General features: G+C 38.0%; 1 protein-coding gene across 1 annotated transcript; it reads right to left on the bottom strand.

Moving 5' to 3' along the window:
• Positions 1 to 602: 602 nt before the first annotated feature.
• Positions 603 to 11307, bottom strand: LOC134678978 (uncharacterized). The gene is made up of 6 exons (XM_063537736.1): positions 11158 to 11307; positions 9247 to 9401; positions 7715 to 7805; positions 6651 to 6797; positions 1317 to 1436; positions 603 to 827 (listed from the first exon to the last, which is right to left on the bottom strand). The coding sequence occupies exons 1-6, from the start codon at positions 11218 to 11220 to the stop codon at positions 603 to 605; spliced, it is 801 nt and encodes a 266-aa protein (XP_063393806.1). The 5' UTR covers positions 11221 to 11307.
• Between the last annotated feature and the right edge of the window lie 6821 nt (positions 11308 to 18128).

The raw sequence follows: 18128 nt of genomic DNA, 5'->3' as shown, positions 1-18128 counted from the left end.
CTTATATGTCCGTCCCAATAAAAAATGTTTTTTTTGTATGGGGACCCCCCCTATTTTTAAACTTTATTTTATTTTTAGATTTTTTCCTACGGTTACACACAATAACCGAGCTGGATTCCAAATTTCATCCTTCTAGGTCATCTGGAAGTAGGTTAGGTTTAGGTACTATAAGTCATAAGTCAGTCTTAAAATTTACGACTTTTTGACCTTCATACCTTTATAACCGTTTGAGCTAGCTTCATGAAATTTGGGCTTCTAGATATCCTTATGGATATAATTAAACACACGTAGTTTTATGTGTTTACGTCAAAGATGTTTTGAGTTATAGAAGGGTCAAAAGTGGCACCAAGTGGTTCGTGTAATATTACACTCGGCGCTGGCTAGCCAGTTCCTTTGCTTGAACTTGGCTTGACACGCTGCCGCGTGTCTAGATATGGGGCTCGAATGGACACCTAAAACATTTCAACCACTGGTAACAGAAAGGTCACCATGGTCCTTTAGTAAACTAAAGGGTACCGATTACTGAAATCTGAGATCCGCCGATTAGTCAAAAAATGCCTTGAAAATGAGAACAAGGTACCAGGGTATAATGAAACACTAGGTTATTTATTATTGACAATGCCGAGCCACGTGGGCGGGCACGTGTCTTTGAACATGGGGCTCGAATGCGCCAGGTGGACATCCAGCATCTCGACCACTGGCAGCAGGAAGGCGGCCAGGTCCTTCAGGGTCGCGATGACCTCAGGGCCCACCATGCGGGGCTCGGCGCTTAAGGTCTCGAGAATGTTGTTTTGGATGGCGAAGTTGACTGTGCGGCGGAGATGGTACTGAAAGGAAATACAAATTAATTAAATAATTATGAAAAGGGCTCGGACGATACTTTAACTTTGCACCAATTTGAATAGAACAAAGGAGTGTCATTATAAATGTAAAATTATTGCAGAGTTAGGTTGGTCCGACTTTAATCGTTTGTCCGTTATTTTGATGTGTTTGTAGCATTGTGGTTTATATAGGTATTATTTCAATATCTTGCTAACCTACAGTTTGTCCTCGTGGTGGCGTGTCTACATCAGTGGATAAAAGGATCTCGTAATGAATGACTGAGCCCGTACCATGAGTCGCTGACAGGTCAAAACTGACATCTACGCTACTCTAACGTCTACTCTCACTCGCACTATTATGCGAGTAAAAGCCGATGCATAGAAATTAAGTTACGTTCTCGATAGCGTTTATGTGAGTGCCAAACTAGTGGTAACCGCACTTTTCTGAGCTGCCTCGAGCACTTCGCGCCCGGTGAGAGTGAACCACTTTCCTACCTGGATAACTAGAAGTGCACCAAGATGCACAGGCTTGACTTCAATGTCCTGCAGCTTGCGCACTAGGACCCTGGGCGTTAGGTCATCCATTCTTCCCAGCTGGGCTAGAATTCTGGGCGCCTGCGAACAAGAATAGACACCTGATCATCTGAGGACCGCCAACATAAAAAACCTTATCTGCCTCTCTGTCGCTCTAATATGCAAGCTATAGAGAGGCAGCTAGATAACGATTTTGATTTTTCGACGATGGCGGTAGACCTTTAGGTTTGGTACAGTCGCCATCAGATACATCGGGGCGGCCGAGGTGCTCATAAATATCTGAATACGCCTCTCCTGTCAAGGCGCTGAGCTTGTTAAGCTATCATGAGAATAGATATTCCCGATGCCTATATATATCTAGTCTGATACGTAAGATACTTTTGATGCTGACTGTACAAAGAAAAAGCAACGATTATTGAATTTATGTACACAGGGAGTCCCAGCCTGTCATTTAAATCCCATCAAAAACATAAATGTAAAAAAGGAAAGCCAAGTTCAATACAAAAATTATGCTTGGCTGTGGGGTTCGCCGCAAAAAGAATGGAGATTTAAATGAGTGCCAAGTTCTATGCAAAATCCAAATATGTATTTATAGGAACAAAATAACATTATAAACAAGTATTAAACTCTATTTCTTTGCTTTATTGGATACCTATAACAATTGCTGTTATTTAAAAAAAATGTGAGATCTTAAAGTAGGTTAGATTTGACTTGGCCAGTTTTCATTACATCAGTCATTTTATAAAGTTATTCAACATATATATTTTGTAATTCTGATAAAAACTGGCCAAGCCAAATCTAACCTACTTTAAGATCTCACATTTTTTTAAATAACAGCAATTGTTATAGGTATCCAATAAAGCAAAGAAATAGAGTTTAATACTTGTTTATAATGTTATTTTGTTCCTATAAATACATATTTGGATTTTGCATAGAACTTGGCACTCATTTAAATCTCCATTCTTTTTGCGGCGAACCCCACAGCCAAGCATAATTTTTGTATTGAACTTGGCTCTCCTTTTTTACATTTATGTTTTTGATGGGATATCAATACTTTTTGTAAAGAAAACTAGGCAGGTATTGAGATTTAATGTTTTTTCTTGTGTTTCCGCTGCATGTTTTTTACTTCTGTTCTTTGTATTAATTATACAAAATACAAATACAAAATACAAAATTCTTTATTTTTGTAAGTTACACGATAAATATAAGCTAAGGGATGGAGCCTCCCTGTAAGCAAAAATAGCTTGTGTTGGGAGCCTCCGCTCTTCCTTAGGTAACATGAGGTTAATAATAATAAAGCTATATAATTCTAGTTATTGACAAGATAAAGTTTACAATTTACAATTTACAGTTCCCATAGGTTAGATAATTTAGGTAGGTCTCTAGTTGAGATAATCTATAATTTATTATTATACTTAATTAGACAAAGTTTTAATAGTGATCGATTAACAATCTAACAGAAACAGAACAGGTATCAGGAGTATTCTGTGTGTGTGTGTGTGAGTGTGTGTGCGTGTGTGTGTGTGCGTGCGTGTGTGTGTGCGAGCGTGTGCGCGCGCGGGTGTGTGTGTGTGTGTGTGTGTGTTTATGCGTGTCTTCAATGCTTCAACGAAGTAGATTCTCTGTCTCATCAAAGGTTTTACTTTTTAACCAGTTTAGAAGGAGCTTTTTACATTCGTAGTACGATTTAGAGTGGAAATCCAGAAGTTTGTTAAGTTTATTATAAAGATGAGCCGATCGTATGTTGAACTGTGAGCTAGCAAATTTTGTTCTAGTTCTAGGACGTAACGCTATGTTAGCAATTATTCTTTTCTTTTTGTAATTGGGGTTGAAAGGTAGAGTTTTGTGTTTATTTAGGATAGTGTGAAGGATATACAATTTCCTGACCGATAGAAGTCCACTTATATCATATAGTAGATCAGTAGGGAATGTAATTTTTTTTAAATATATTACTTTTAAAAGTGCTCGTTGTGCACGTTCAAGTTCTATGAAACGGCTTTTAGCAGCACCTCCCCAGACAGGTATGCAGTATATTAAAATCGATTGAGCCAACGCAGTATATATTTCATTCAGGATGTTACGTGACTTTCTTTGTTTCGTGGTTAATTTTTCTGGCACAATGTGTCTCAGAGTTTTAAAAACCCAGAGAAGTTTCCTAATTCTGGAAACCACCTGATCAATATGGGAGTACCAATTTAGGTGCTCGTCTAACAAAACTCCCAGATATTTAGTTTGCGCAATTTTATCGATGGATGGGCACCCACAATCGGAGCCGATACAGGATTGATCAGAGTGTATTCTGAGATCCAAATCTCGTGAAGGTTGCGAGGAAGTTGTAATACTAAAGCACATATACTTCGTTTTGTCGGTGTTAAGTGTCAGAAGGTTTATTCTTAACCATTTAGCAATCTGTGCCATCCCTAACTCAGCACTGGCTTTAACTTCTTCCCACGATTTAGCGGAGAAAACAACTGCGGTATCGTCAGCATAGGAGAAGAGTTTTGCGTTAGGAATACTAATGTCACAGAGATCATTGATATAAACGAGGAATAATGTTGGACCCAAGACACTACCCTGAGGGACACCGTAAGAAACAGGCTCGTCCTGACTGGTGTGTTGTGATAGTTTTACTCGTTGCTTTCTGTCAGTGAGGTAATTTTCAAATAAAGAGAGAGGTGTACCCCTTATACCTATTTTCTGAAGTTTTTGAAGGAGAATAGAAACAGAGACGGTGTCGAAAGCCTTTTTCAAATCTAAGAAGACTGCTAAGCACTTATTGTTGTTATCAAGGTTATCAACTACGAGCGAGGTAAGGGCAGTTATTGCATCTTCAGTAGACAGACCGTGTCTGAATCCGAATTGTGATGGCGATAGAATGTTGAATTTATTTAAGTAACTTAGCAGTCTGGTATTCAGAAGTTTTTCCACAATCTTCGAAATTGCAGGTAGCACCGATATCGGTCTGTAATTGCTGACATCATCCCTGTTTCCATTCTTGTATACCGGTGTGATTAGTGACTGTTTAAAGGATTTCGGGAATATTCCTTGGCTAAAACTAAGATTTACCAGGTGTGTTATGATAGGGACGATTTCTTTAGATACATATTTTAAATAGCTATTTGATATATTATCCCAGCCAGGCGCGCTATTACCCTTAAGATTGAATAATGTGTTATTAACCTCATCCAGTGTGGCAGGTAACAGTGCAAATGATCCAGGTTTTACCGGCAGGTGATTTAAGAACAAATTTTGGTCGTCGTGAGAGTTTGGGACAATTTGTTGGGCGAGCTCTTTTCCGATATTAGCAAAATATTTATTGATGAAATTAGCTGAATCAGAGGGAGTCGGTTGGATATTTAACAGTTCTGTATGAACTTTATTAGGTTTATTTGTAAAGGTGATTTTTTTTATATTATTCCATAGTAACTTGTTATTATGAACTGAATTGGCAATAAGGTCTCTTTCAAATTTTCTTTTTAATTTTTTTATGAGGTTGTTACAAAAATTTCTATAACGTTTATATGTAATTTTTATAATTTCTATAATTTTTATAATTATGTGGTGCCGCGCGCCGCCAACGACACACCGTTGGCCGGTTGTTTAGCGCGTATTACAGGTTTTTTGTATGGGGACCCCCCCTATTTTTTAACTTTTTTTATTTTTAGATTTTTTCCTACGCTTACACACAATTACCGAGCTGGATTCCAAATTTCATCCTTCTAGGTCATCTGGAAGTAGGTTAGGTTTAGGTACTATATGTCAGTCACAATAAAAAAGAAATTTGTATGGGAACCCCCCCTATTTATTAACTTTTTTTTGTTTTTAGAGTTTTTCCTACGCTTACACACAATAACCGAGCTGGATTCCAAATTTCATCCTTCTAGGTCATCTGGAAGTAGGTTAGGTTTAGGTACTTATATGTCAGTTACAATAAAAAATGGTTTTTTTGTATGGGGACCCCCCCTATTTTATAACTTTTTTTAATTTTTAGATTTTTTCCTACGCTTTCACACAATAACTGAGCTGGATTCCAAATTTCATCCTTCTAGGTCATCTGGAAGTAGGTTAGGTTTAGGTACTTATATGTCAGTCACAATAAAAAATGGTTTTTTTGTATGGGGACCCCCCCTATTTTATAACTTTTTTTAATTTTTAGATTTTTTCCTACGCTTTCACACAATAACTGAGCTGGATTCCAAATTTCATCCTTCTAGGTCATCTGGAAGTAGGTTAGGTTTAGGTACTATAGGTATGTCAGTCAGTCTTAAAATTTACGACTTTTTGACCTTCATATCTTTATAACCGTTTGAGCTAGCTTCATGAAATTTGGGCTTCTAGATGTCCTTATGGATATAATTAAACACACGTAGTTTTATGTGTTTACGTTAAAGATGTTTTGAGTTATAGAAGGGTCAAAAGTGGCACCAAGTGGTTCGTGTAATATTACACTTGGCGCTGGCTAGCCAGTTCCTTTGCTTGAACTTGGCTTGACACGCTGCCGCGTGTCTAGATTTGCCCCCTAAAATCAGATGTGTACCAGTTGTTAGTCCGGTCGTTGTATTTCTTTCTGTTCGGTGATATACAATCTCTATTTCCTTCGAGACAGCCTAGCCTTAGATTTCAGTCGTAAAACCGACGTTATTATTATACAAGTTTACTCATGAGATTCGGTTCGCCATAAAATTCTTCCATAAACTCCATTATACCTACCTACGTACCCACGTACGCCAATAACGTCTATATTGTGTTCGTCTTATAGTGGAAACAGATCTTAAGGCTATCGTATAAGACAGGTTCTGGTTAAATGGGAACGTTCGGGATAGGAGCTTGTAAAAGTTAAAAGTGTTCTGATATGGGGTAGGTAGGTATATATAGTTCTTCTGATAACATTTTAGTGTTTTGGGCGAATTAAAGTAAAAATAGAGATAATGATAATAAGTACCTTATTGGCGATAAATCTGTTTAATGTCTTAGAGCCGCGCGCACACATGGAGCACTTGTCGGTCGGCGATCTACATATTATTATAGTAGCGGTGTGCGGTGTCTATGCGGCAAGTGGTTGGTTCTTGTATTGACCAGTGATTGGCACGGACGGTGCCACACCGCGGGCTTCTGATTAGAAATCTTATTCAAAATAACACTCAGTTGAATTACTTTTTTATTATGTGCATTAACACATTCAGGGCCAAGAACCCGACTGTCGGGTACACTCTATTCGTAGCAACTGCGCGCTACAACGGCAAAGATGTGGCTACGCGCTACGAGCGTAACCCGAATTAAGACTTTAATACTCACAGTGAACAGGATGTCGTAGAGCCGCGCGCAGACATGGAATACTTGTCGGTCGGCGATGTCGTCGTGCTGGTCGCGCGACTCCACCGACATGTAGTAGTGGTGTGCGGTGTCTATGCGGTCAGTGGCCGATTGGTTCTTGGGTAAATCCTGGGAACAGAAGAAATTTATATATCACACTTTTCGCACTATATGATCACAGATAAGATGAGTATGTATGTGTCTTTACTTACAGTGACGTCATTGATCGGGTCGCCACTTGGTTGACACGACTAAAAGATGGTAATTTTTTTATTTAAGAGCCAACAGGAGTTCATTTCTCCATACAAACGTACTCCTCGTTTTCCTCCGTGGTTTTTGAAGCTAGAGCAATGTTTTTTTCAACACAGATTAATATTGTCAATATCTGTGTCGGACCGTTTTGCTTTTTTTGATATTTTTGTTTTTTAAGGCGCTAGAGCCCTTCAAAAATAGCCAAAATGGCCTAATTGACTATGCCGCAATGAGAGGCGTGGCATTCAAAACTGATATCAATTAGCCAATAAAGCAAAACAGTCCGACATACATAATTTCATAATCATTTAGATTTCCAAATTTGGTTACGATTGGTTAAGTATTGGAGGAGGAAACAGAGGAGTACGAAACCTCGATTTTTGAGATTTTTATGCAGGATTTTTCGCCTTGTCCTTATCGCACTACTTTTAGGTGCCGCTTCCGTTAGCGAGACGGGTATATTTACCTAAAATATTTAAAAATCAGCTCCTGTTTCGTCTTAACGTCCAACTTGCCCTTGATTATAAAACATACTTATTAAATAAATGAATGAGTAAGAGTATATACGAGTACGAGTTGAATTTTATTGCTTATGTCTACCCCACAGCCCGCTAACGTGTTACCGTGCGATAAAAGCTCCGAGGCCTATTAATGACTCTCATCTAAGAGTCCAGGGATGTTGCAATATTGGATTACATTACATCTCCATTTTACATGGAAGTCGTGTTATAGGTTTCACGGAGGTTTTAAAAATGTCTATATTGGAATAATTAAAGTGAGTTAAAGTAACTCACTCGGGCTATGTCGATGAGTTTCATGATGAGTGCCGAGTAGATCTTCCGGCTGATAGCTTCAGCTCGCCGTTTCCGGTAGTTGTCCACTTCCCTGCACCAACGTTACTCAATTACTCATCCATCAGAACCCCTAGTGTAAAATGCATTCGATCGCGCATGAATAAAGTTTGCGTTTGCGTTATGTCTATTTTTGTATGTAATTTTAAACAGCGCGCCAAGCGGGACGTTATGGAAACTCAAAATCCTATATAACATGACACTTAACGCAAACGCGTACGTCACATCACGCTGTCGAATGAAATTTACACTAGGGGTACAGAAGTTAAGCTAATTCTACAATGGAAAGTACCTATCTTCTAAAGTCAAAAGCATTAGTCCGTCTTCTAACTAATTTTGCACAGACTTGAATAAAACAAAAGGTGTGTTATTAGAGATGACATAATTTTCATAAAAATTGGTCATTAATGATGAAATTGCCACACTTTTTGATTGCAAATTGTCTGACTGTATTCATAAACGTCTGGCTCTCTCTCTCTATCTCTAAAGAAATGATCTCTAACCAGCAGTTTAGTCTCTATCTAACATTATGAGATTAGTGTTTGTTAGAAAGAGACAATATATCTAACAAAGGTTTGCTGAGATTCATGAATAAGGGAGATAAATAATCTTCAATTGTCCCTACGAACAAGTTTAAAATGGCATCAAGGTGTGTGTAATATTCGAGGCCTTCCCTCGATGCCTGGCGGGACTCCAAATCAATCGGCCGGCCTTCGAGAAATCAGAGATTACTTATACTACAAAAAATCGTGTCTACAATCACCTAATTTGAAATTTAAAATTTTGGGATAATGAGTAAACTACGCGGAAATGTTCGTATTTGTCATGTTACCTCAATAAATCTCAGTACTTTTTGTACCGAGACTGACTGAAATAGCAAGACACGTTCGTACGTTTCCGTGAAAATACGAAGGACTTGTACGTTATGCGAAATAGGGAGTTGATTTTAGAACGCAACCTTAGGAACGTTATGAGGTCGTTGGCAACCGTAGGTAATAGAAATACTTGATCAAAGCATTCAGAAACCAATTCCTTATGCATTAATGCTTCCCCGTGATTCAAAGTAACCCCAGTTTACAGGTACTGAATTTGCTTTACTATTATATATTACATTAAACAGCTATATAAGCTAAACAGGTATACATTTAAACAGCTCGCCAATACAAACATCATACTACACCGCACTCCTCCTCGCTCTGACATCAACTGGCCTACTGATTAGTGACGGTAATACCACCACACTTGAAATTCTCTCTCTCTCTCTACTCTCTTACTCTCTCCCCCTCTCTCTCTCTCTCTCTCTCTCTCTCTTTCAAGTTCTCTAAATTCTTATAACAATCGATAATCCTTACTACATAGGGCTAAGGCTCACTATTCGTCACCCTTATTATGGCATAGACACCTGGCCGTTCTGGATAGCCTGCACCACGGCGTTGTCGTTGAAGAATAAACCTTACGGCGACGACATAAGGCACCTTTTGACGATGTACTTGATGAGAAGCGACATGGTCCTGTTGAGCAGCACCTGGTTCTCCTTCCTGAGGTCGAGGGTCAGCTCGCCGTCGAAGCGCCGGTCTTGGAGGGCCTCCACCACGGTCTTGGCCACACGACGGTTGTCGTTGAACAATTGCTGGAAATATATTTGAATTTGTATCATTATCGATACACATACGTTGTACTTGCAATAAACACTAATCAATCAGCGCGATTCGGGAAATGAATTAGAGATTCACTAGATATGAAATAGTAAAGATATTAGATATATATGACGTTCCACGGCAAAAGGTACCTTATGGCGATTGGCGCTTACGCTATTATTAACACCGATCCAATATTACTGCGGCCGCCATAAGGTACCTTTTGCCGTGGAACGTCACATATCTTTACTATTTCATATCTAGTGAATCTCTAATTCATTTCCGGAATCGCGCCGAATGTGTAAACACGGCCCAAGGGGAAGGCTAGCCACACTTACCCGTTGACTTACCGACTTAACTAAGTATTTGACGATCTACATTTTCACCTCGAAGACTGAATACGTGGTATTTACCAAAGTAGGTATTTCTAGTTTCCTTAAAATTAAGTACCTAGTATAAAACGCTCCGTATAACGCTTTTTCATTCTTACCGTAGTTTTGAAACACATTTTAAAATTCAAGTTACGCTCCTAGCCAAAACTGCGGCGTGAATGCGCCCATCAAAGACTACATGTCTAGCAGGTGAAGCATTTAAGGGCCTATTAAATATATTAAGAACGGGTCACTCACGTATTAAAATACGTGAGTGACCCGTTCTTAATATATTTAATATGTCTGTGTCTCACGGGAGTTTTGTCATTTAAGGGCCAGTTATTAAATAACAAAATAAATAAATCATAAATCTAGCCCTAAATTAGCCTGAGGCATTGTTCCCAGGACGCTGGCCGCGTTCCCCCTCTGCACATCGAGGTTGAGTTTTTGCGCAAAAAAAGGGGCAGTTACACCAATCACGTTTAGCATAAGTACTGCCCAACGTCACGCAGCAGTCAACTATGAAACTTCCTATGTAGAAAAATTAACTGAACGATTTAAAGGTGACAGACGGTTTGGTGCAACCGGCTCTAAGATAACTCGCGGTCACCATACATTGCCGCTCGCGTACTGATTCAGTTTAGCGCAAAATTCAGTAAGGGTCTCCCCTGATATATCGACGCGCATTCGGCAAAAGCCGATAGGAAAAAGCTTTATGTCCACGCAATAAGAGCGAAAAAGTCGTCGTTCGGCTCGGCTCGCATCGGCCGGCGCCTGCCGACGCGTCGACGGCTTTTTCGCTCTTATTGCGTGGACATAAAGCTTTTTCCTATCGGCTTTTGCCGAATGCGCATCGATATATCAGGGGAGACCCTAAAGCCCTAATGTTCAACGCGTGTGCAGTTCCCGACTGATTGCACAATAATGGATGTACTATATATGTGAAGCGGTGTCTATGAATATTAGTCTATAGTAACGAACAACAGCAATACAAATATAATATTTCATTGTGCATTCAATTCTGAAACAGGCTTTGCTCCGCCATGACACATCGCTGTCACTGAAAAACTGATATATTTTAAAATGCGCCATTGTTTCGTTTTGTCAGCGGGCATTCTTATTCAAATGTAGTTTGTTTCGACTGTGTTCTGTTTGTGAGATGTTACAAAATGTTAAAAAAATCATTGATACTTACTATTTAATAAAAAATGTATATATTTAATATACATTTTAAGAAAAAATATGCAATGTTTTGTCAACAAGGTCTCCACAACGTCAAAAAGGTCTCCACTATAATCAGCCGAGCGCTGTTCACCTGCCACACTTTAATAATAGGAAAGTCTACACTTCTCACTTTAACATCGAAACAAATTAATACCTCATCAAACTGCTGCGACGTTCCGCATCCCACGAGCAAAAACAATAACACTATCCTACACATAATAAAAATAAAATAACGTTAGAAAAAGCGTGCGAATTTTAAAATCGCCCCTGTAATCGTTTTTATGGGCACGTGCGCTGTGTAAAATGTTTTTATTGAAGATGGAATTGTTAAAAAAATCCGTTCAGAATAATAAAAATGTTGGGTAACATTTCGGATTTTATTTGCGTGTATTGAGCGGTGTAATGGTTAAGGACAGCGAAAGTTATGTTATGTCATACAATACCTACAGATACTTACAAAATTATTTATATCAGAAATTACACGTCTATTTTGAGTTATGATCTGAGGTAGGTAGTGTCGGAGCACGCTAAGTTTTCATACCAAGTGCTACGTCAAGTGTATAGCTTATAGGGATGTGTACTTATGTACATAGGTATCCTTTCTTACTGCCAAGTTTACGTAAAGTTAGCGTGGTCACAGTTCATGGAGCCGCTCGTTAAGCACTAATATTGTGACCTCTTCACTCGTTTAGCTATAAAGGTACTCTCATGGATATAGGTACAGATATCAGCAATAGTATCTTACACAACTAGGGCCGCAAAAATATGTGACACGTGCTTATTTGGAGCGCAATAAGAGCGCGTCATATATTTTTGCGGCCCTAGTTGTGTAAGATACTATTGCTGATGACTGTACCTATATGTATAGAGAAACGCAAAAAATGTTTAATTACCTACTAATTTTAATATGAAATTAATTTAGGTGCTGTAATCCAGTACCTAATTAAACCTAATTAAAGTATCAATTAAATGTTTTTGCGTTTTTCTAATTTGTTATGAGTGGGTATATTTGCTGCTTATGGTGTTATTTAAAAAAAAATCCGCAGGTTCCGCGGCCGGCTCTCGCCACTGCCATAATTCGCGTCATTCCTGTAGACATATTAAGCTAATATTTAAAATACACTCTTACAGCCAGGATAGGTACAGCTTTACCTACTTGAGAGAGGTAAACGTGATATAAATCAAATCTAATATACAGATACCTTATCTTATCTTATTGTTTTCGGGGATTTCGCCCTTGCGGATACACTTCGACCCAGAGGGATCTTTTGTGCAGTTACCTTACACACTAACATATATTATAAAATATTATAAGCTAAAAAACCGGCCAAGTGCAAGTCGGACTCGCTCTCAAGGGGTTCCGTACCATTACGCAAAAACGACAAGAAAATCACGTTTCTTGTAACATGGGAGCCCCACTTAAATATTTATTATATTGTTTCTGGTATTTGTTGTTATAGCGGCAACAGAAATATATTATCAGTGAAAATTACAACTACCTATCACAGTTCATGAGATTCCGACAGACGGACAGCGGAGTTTTAGTAATGGGGTCCCGTTTTTACCCTTTGGGTATATACGGAAACCTAAAAATCATTTAGGCGACAAAGTTTTCTGTTGCGATGTAATAGTTTACAAACATTTAAACATAGTTCTCATAAGTTATGACGCACCCAAGTTTCACGCGGCCGTTATCGTGAAATTTAATTAAGGAATTAGGCGTGTATGGCCTCCGTTAGCGGATTACGGCAGTTTACCTAAAAGCAAGTGCTTTAGCCACGGCAGGGCCCGGCCAGCTGCCTCACTGTGGGTTAGGGCCGGTTGCACCAAACTGACACTGTCGAAGCGTTCTTTAAGGCCCCCCCCCACATCTAGCGTCTTCGAGCGTCGGCGTCTGCAATTCTATGGCCGCTGCCGACGCAACGTCGACGCAACTGCGCAGCGACGTCATTTTCCATAGCGCTGACCAAACGCCGACAGACGCCGTCGCTCGAAAGACGCTAGATGTGGGGGGGCCCTAAATTTTACTAGTTGCTGCTGGAAAAGCGGTCCAAGGTACCCCTATTAGTGTAGTAAACGAAGCAAGTTGTTGTATGGAGACCCATGCATTAATTCCTCAGTCGATGAAATTTTGCTTGGTTATTGTATAGTATGAGCCGAAACTAACATTATAAATATCCAAAAAAAAAACCGGCCAAGTGCGAGTCTGACTCGCGTTTCTAGGGTTCCGTACATAATTCCGACTCACGCTTGACAGCACATTTCTAATAGGTTTTCCTGTCATCTATAGGTAAAGAACTAATTTATGTATTTTTTTCAAAATTTTAGATCCAGTAGTTTCGGAGATACAGGGGGAATGGTCATTTTTTGTCTATATGTATTTTCTTAAATAACTTCAAACCTATGTAATTTTAAATTATACAAAAAATATGTCCATCTTTGGGTTACTAATTTACATATGTGTACCAAATTTCAACTTAATTGGTCCAGTAGTTTCCGAGAAAATAGGCTGTGACAAACAGACAGACAGACCCACGAGTGATCCTATAAGGGTTCTTTTTTTTTCGTTTTGAGGTACGGAACCCTAAAAACACTCCTAAGTTAGGTATTTATACGTAAACATACAAATCTGTTTATTTATTTAACCGAGTAATTCCTCCGTCCGAAATTTTGTACCAAATAAGTTATTGGTATTTCTGCTGGGATTTTTTTTATTGTTATGTCATATATTGTTGCAATACGTTACATGAATATTTCCGGTGGAGACGAAAGTTTGAACGGAGAATTTTTCCGTAAAAAGATATTAACGATTTAAGACTTTAGGTATTTACTTAAATACTATTACTATTATTCTTTGGATATTTATACAATACTTATTATTTATTGATACTTTATCATACTGTAAAGTTTTTTCTGGCTGAGGAATTACTGCGGGGTCCACTACCTTTATTTACTACACTATATTGTAAATTTCATTCAATAGCGCGACGTCACGTACGCGTTTGCGTTATATAAATTTATCCATACTTAATATTATAAATGCGAAAGTGTGTCTGTCTGTCTGTCTGTTACCTATTCACGCTTAAACCGTTGAACCGATTTTGATGAAATGTGGTATCTCTATATACTATCGAATATTCTGAACTGTTCTAAAAATGTCTAGCCTCCGAGGCCCGAGATGTCTGGTAAAAATTTTTGTAAGTATATATTTATTTTAACATTATTGCACCAAAACAAATAAAATGTACAAATGGCGGACTTAATGCCTAAAGACACCAGTCAACCCTTACCAACCATAACTTCAACTACTCCTACTTCTTCAACTTCTCCTACTTCTTCAACTTCATCTTCTCCAACCTTTTCAACTTCTTCAATTTCATGCAACTTCTTCAAGTTCAACTTCCTCAACTTCTTTAACTCAAGTCACTCTTTAACTCAACGGAAGCATACACGACACATTTAGGCCTGTCCCCTATACTTAGTTCATGCACGGGTCCTATTCTGAAAATATGCTTGTCTGTAAAGTCAGTTTACGGACGATAATTTTGCGTGATAAGGTCAAGAAAACATTACCATTACATTTCGTAACGTTACCATGGAGATTGGAGATTTGTCCACAACGTGATACTTTTTCGTTCATGCTACCAACCGGTCTTCATCGATTTATAAGACGTCATCACGTTAAAATTAATAAATAAAAGAAAATAATATCTTAAATTAAAAAGGCCTCAAAAGACCTTTCGTTACAAATAAAGTTCGCATTTTTGACTAATTAGTCATCCATTTTTGGGGTGAAAAGAAGGGTGTAATAAAAAGCAGATTTGTTTAAAAATGATGGTACCCAAATTACTAATTCCACGCAGACGAAGTCGCGGGCAAAAGCTAGTAAATAAATAAATATATAGTTGATTAAGCAGATCTTGTCATTAGAAAAATTTAAAAAATGTAGGGCCTAAGGGATATTGTCTAATAGAAAATTTGAATTTCGCGCTGTTTTCTACTGACAAGATTTGCTTGACCATCTATACAAGAATTGGTCGTTTAAAGGTATAAGACTGATATCCTTTCTAGGAGGTCCCAACCCTTTCTCAACTTGTTTAAGTACATAATGATTGTGTCCAAACAACTCTACAGAGTAAACCGAATAATTTTAACAGCGTGTTCCTGATCATATTTAGAGACAAAAATGTCCTATAAACTTTTTTGAAATTCGCCTAGTTTCAGAGATATTATTAATTAAAAAATAAACAAGTTTTTATTGTTACATAGTGTAAAAGGCCTTTTTGATGGTGATGTTGCTGCTATGGGACGTAGTCTAAATATCCTTAAATCGATAGATGTCAAAAAGTGACAAGTATTATAACACTTTGCAAAAAGTGGGTTTTACGAAAAAAAAATGTAAAAATCAATTTTAAGTGACAAGTTTACCAATAACATTTATTTATTAAGTACAAATACATTCAAAAACGTGAAAAAAAAAACCAAAAAAAAATTTTTTTTTGGCGGAATTGACCTTAACTCATATTACATTTTTTACTTCTTTTGACCTCAGAAATGCGTGGTTAAAATTATTCGGTTTCCTCATGTTACACCGTGTATTTTTCTTTTTTTTTATATGAACGAAAACGGAAATAAGAGTTCATAAAAATGTAATATTCGAATCAACCTAGGAGAAAAAGTTTGATTCCCACTTGACCTAATTAGATTTGAACGGAAGCCTCCAATACTTTTTATTATATAATTAAAAAGTTTAAGTCATTATAGAATTTTTTTAAGTGTCCTAATTTTATACTGACCCAGTAAAAATAAAGCATTTCGTGTTTTAGAAGATACATTTGTGAATTAAAGTTAACGCCACGCCAATAATACCAGTTTCGGTTACTATCAAAGTTTTTTCGCTAATAACTTTTTTCGTTACTAAGCATTTTTAGATCTGTCTACACAAATAGGTAATATTTTTTTTGTGATACCTATGTAGAAGAAAAACTTACCTACTTAGGAGTTCTTCGTATATTAAAAATATAATAAGAGTCAGTCGAAGCTAACTTTACACAGATTTGAAATACCAAAGTGTGTGGCACCAATCCTAGAAAACCACAGACAAAACATCCTCCAGACTGAGCATAGTCGCGCTACCCCCTCTGCCACGCATACGGTAAATTTACTCCATGTTCGAGTCGAAAGTGTCTTTGTGTGACGTCCGTGTCTTTGAACGGACCAATCACGGCACGGGATTTCGCTCACCTCGTCCCGCGCACCCCCGTATTTTTGACATCATCGGTTTCCTGAAATAATTGCTCTAAACTCGGTCTAGAGGATTCCTAGTCTATGTAGAAAACTAATGAAAACCTAATAAAACACACCTCACCAGAAATATTCCGACGAATTGAGAACCACAATTTTTCTTCCGGTAAAAATTTACTACAAAAATTAATTGATTTTTTTTGCAATAACTTTTAGTAACGGTCAATGTGACCTATTTATGTTTCACTTAAACTTTTCAGAATAGGCCCAGTGCATTAACTACATATAAGGGGCAGCGTAGGAGCCGTCAAATTTTTGGCGTGAGGTATAATTATGTGTCGCGTATGCTTCCGATGTAGGCCACAAGATGGCAGGACCTACTATGCACAAATACGGAATATGCTACTATGGAACCGTACCGACGAGAACAGTAGATGGTAGCACTTGCTTTGTCAATGTACATGTGCACATATGTTTCCGATTCAGGCCACAAGATGGTAGTCCCTCCAACGCGCACGGTCTCTATAGGCCATATTCATGTCAATAGATTTAGCTATGCAAACTGTCATTCATGTCAATCCCTCGAAGCTGTCAAACACGGAGTAGTGTCGTCCCCTTCCTGTCAATATCCCGGTCTCGTTCGCGACCGGAAACTGGAGATTTTCGCAAGTATCCCGTTTCAAGGGTAATGGGGGGTGGGGCACTGACGGATAAGCTATACGATGCGATATACATGCTACAGATGTGTCATGTGTGGACGCAGGTTTACACTCGTGTGAAGTTTTTTTTTAACTCTCAGCTAGTTGAATGCATTTCATTACGTAGCTGTCACACAAACTACTATTATAATGCCAGAATTAGACACATCTGCCTGATATATATGTGTGTCGGGTGGAACAGAATGAGGGAATTTTATGCAAACGGGGAATTGTTTCAGGCTACGTACTTTATTTTACACTTATTAATCATGTTAATATTTTTAACCGTTTTTGAGATACAGTTCGTTAAACATTAGTAGATTTATAAATCTGTATGTTTCAACAGTTGGAAGTAGATCCAATGAATGACATGACAGGGGTCAATTTAAAATGCTGTATTTATAATTGCCACTGATATAAAAAAAAATAATAATTTTGTTTTACTTTTTAATCCATCTTTACGATTATAATAACTCGATTGTACTGATTGTAGATCACTTCAGTGTCTCATGTTCCATCTTTTATATCAGATAGTTCATTATACTTACTCGTGCCTACCTACTTAATATACTGGCGTATTCCAGCTTCAAGATATTCACAAGAGACGACACGTACTAGATCCATTCTAGATACGTTATAGTTTAGATATCAACTAGTTCTCTTTTACAGTGCAATTCGGGCAACCAGTGTCACTTTTACGTTAGATAGAGTAAGATATCTATTAGATGTGAATTGGATCTCTAACTCATATCCTGTGGCAATCGTTCAAGAGTATCTCCACAGAATCGCGCAAATGTCTAATTTGACAGGTTAGATCTTAAACATATCGTTAACGTATCTTGGTGATGTCGAAAAGATCAATTCAATTCAATTCAATTCATTTAATCATTGCTTTGTGTGTACAAAAAGATCTTATAGATCTTAAGATATCTAATAGATGTCTATTTCAAAATCCGAATCGGGCCCATAGTTTGTTATTAGTTCCGCTACTAGCTGTATCTGAGTTACAAGCCGCGCGTTGCAGTACAGCTCGGAAATTGAATCGAATCGATTTCTGCGGGAATGCCGATTGCATCGTTCAATCTGCCACACAATTACAATAATATATACAAACCGGCCCAGCCTTTGGGAGAATAAAGTAAATGAGAGTTTATTGAAAGATGGAGAATCGACTTCAAAGAAG

This window comes from Cydia fagiglandana, chromosome Z, assembly GCF_963556715.1.
Source record: "Cydia fagiglandana chromosome Z, ilCydFagi1.1, whole genome shotgun sequence".
Taxonomy (NCBI): domain Eukaryota; kingdom Metazoa; phylum Arthropoda; class Insecta; order Lepidoptera; family Tortricidae; genus Cydia; species Cydia fagiglandana.
Note: the sequence above shows the minus strand (reverse complement) of the source record. Positions and strands in the feature narration are given on the sequence as shown.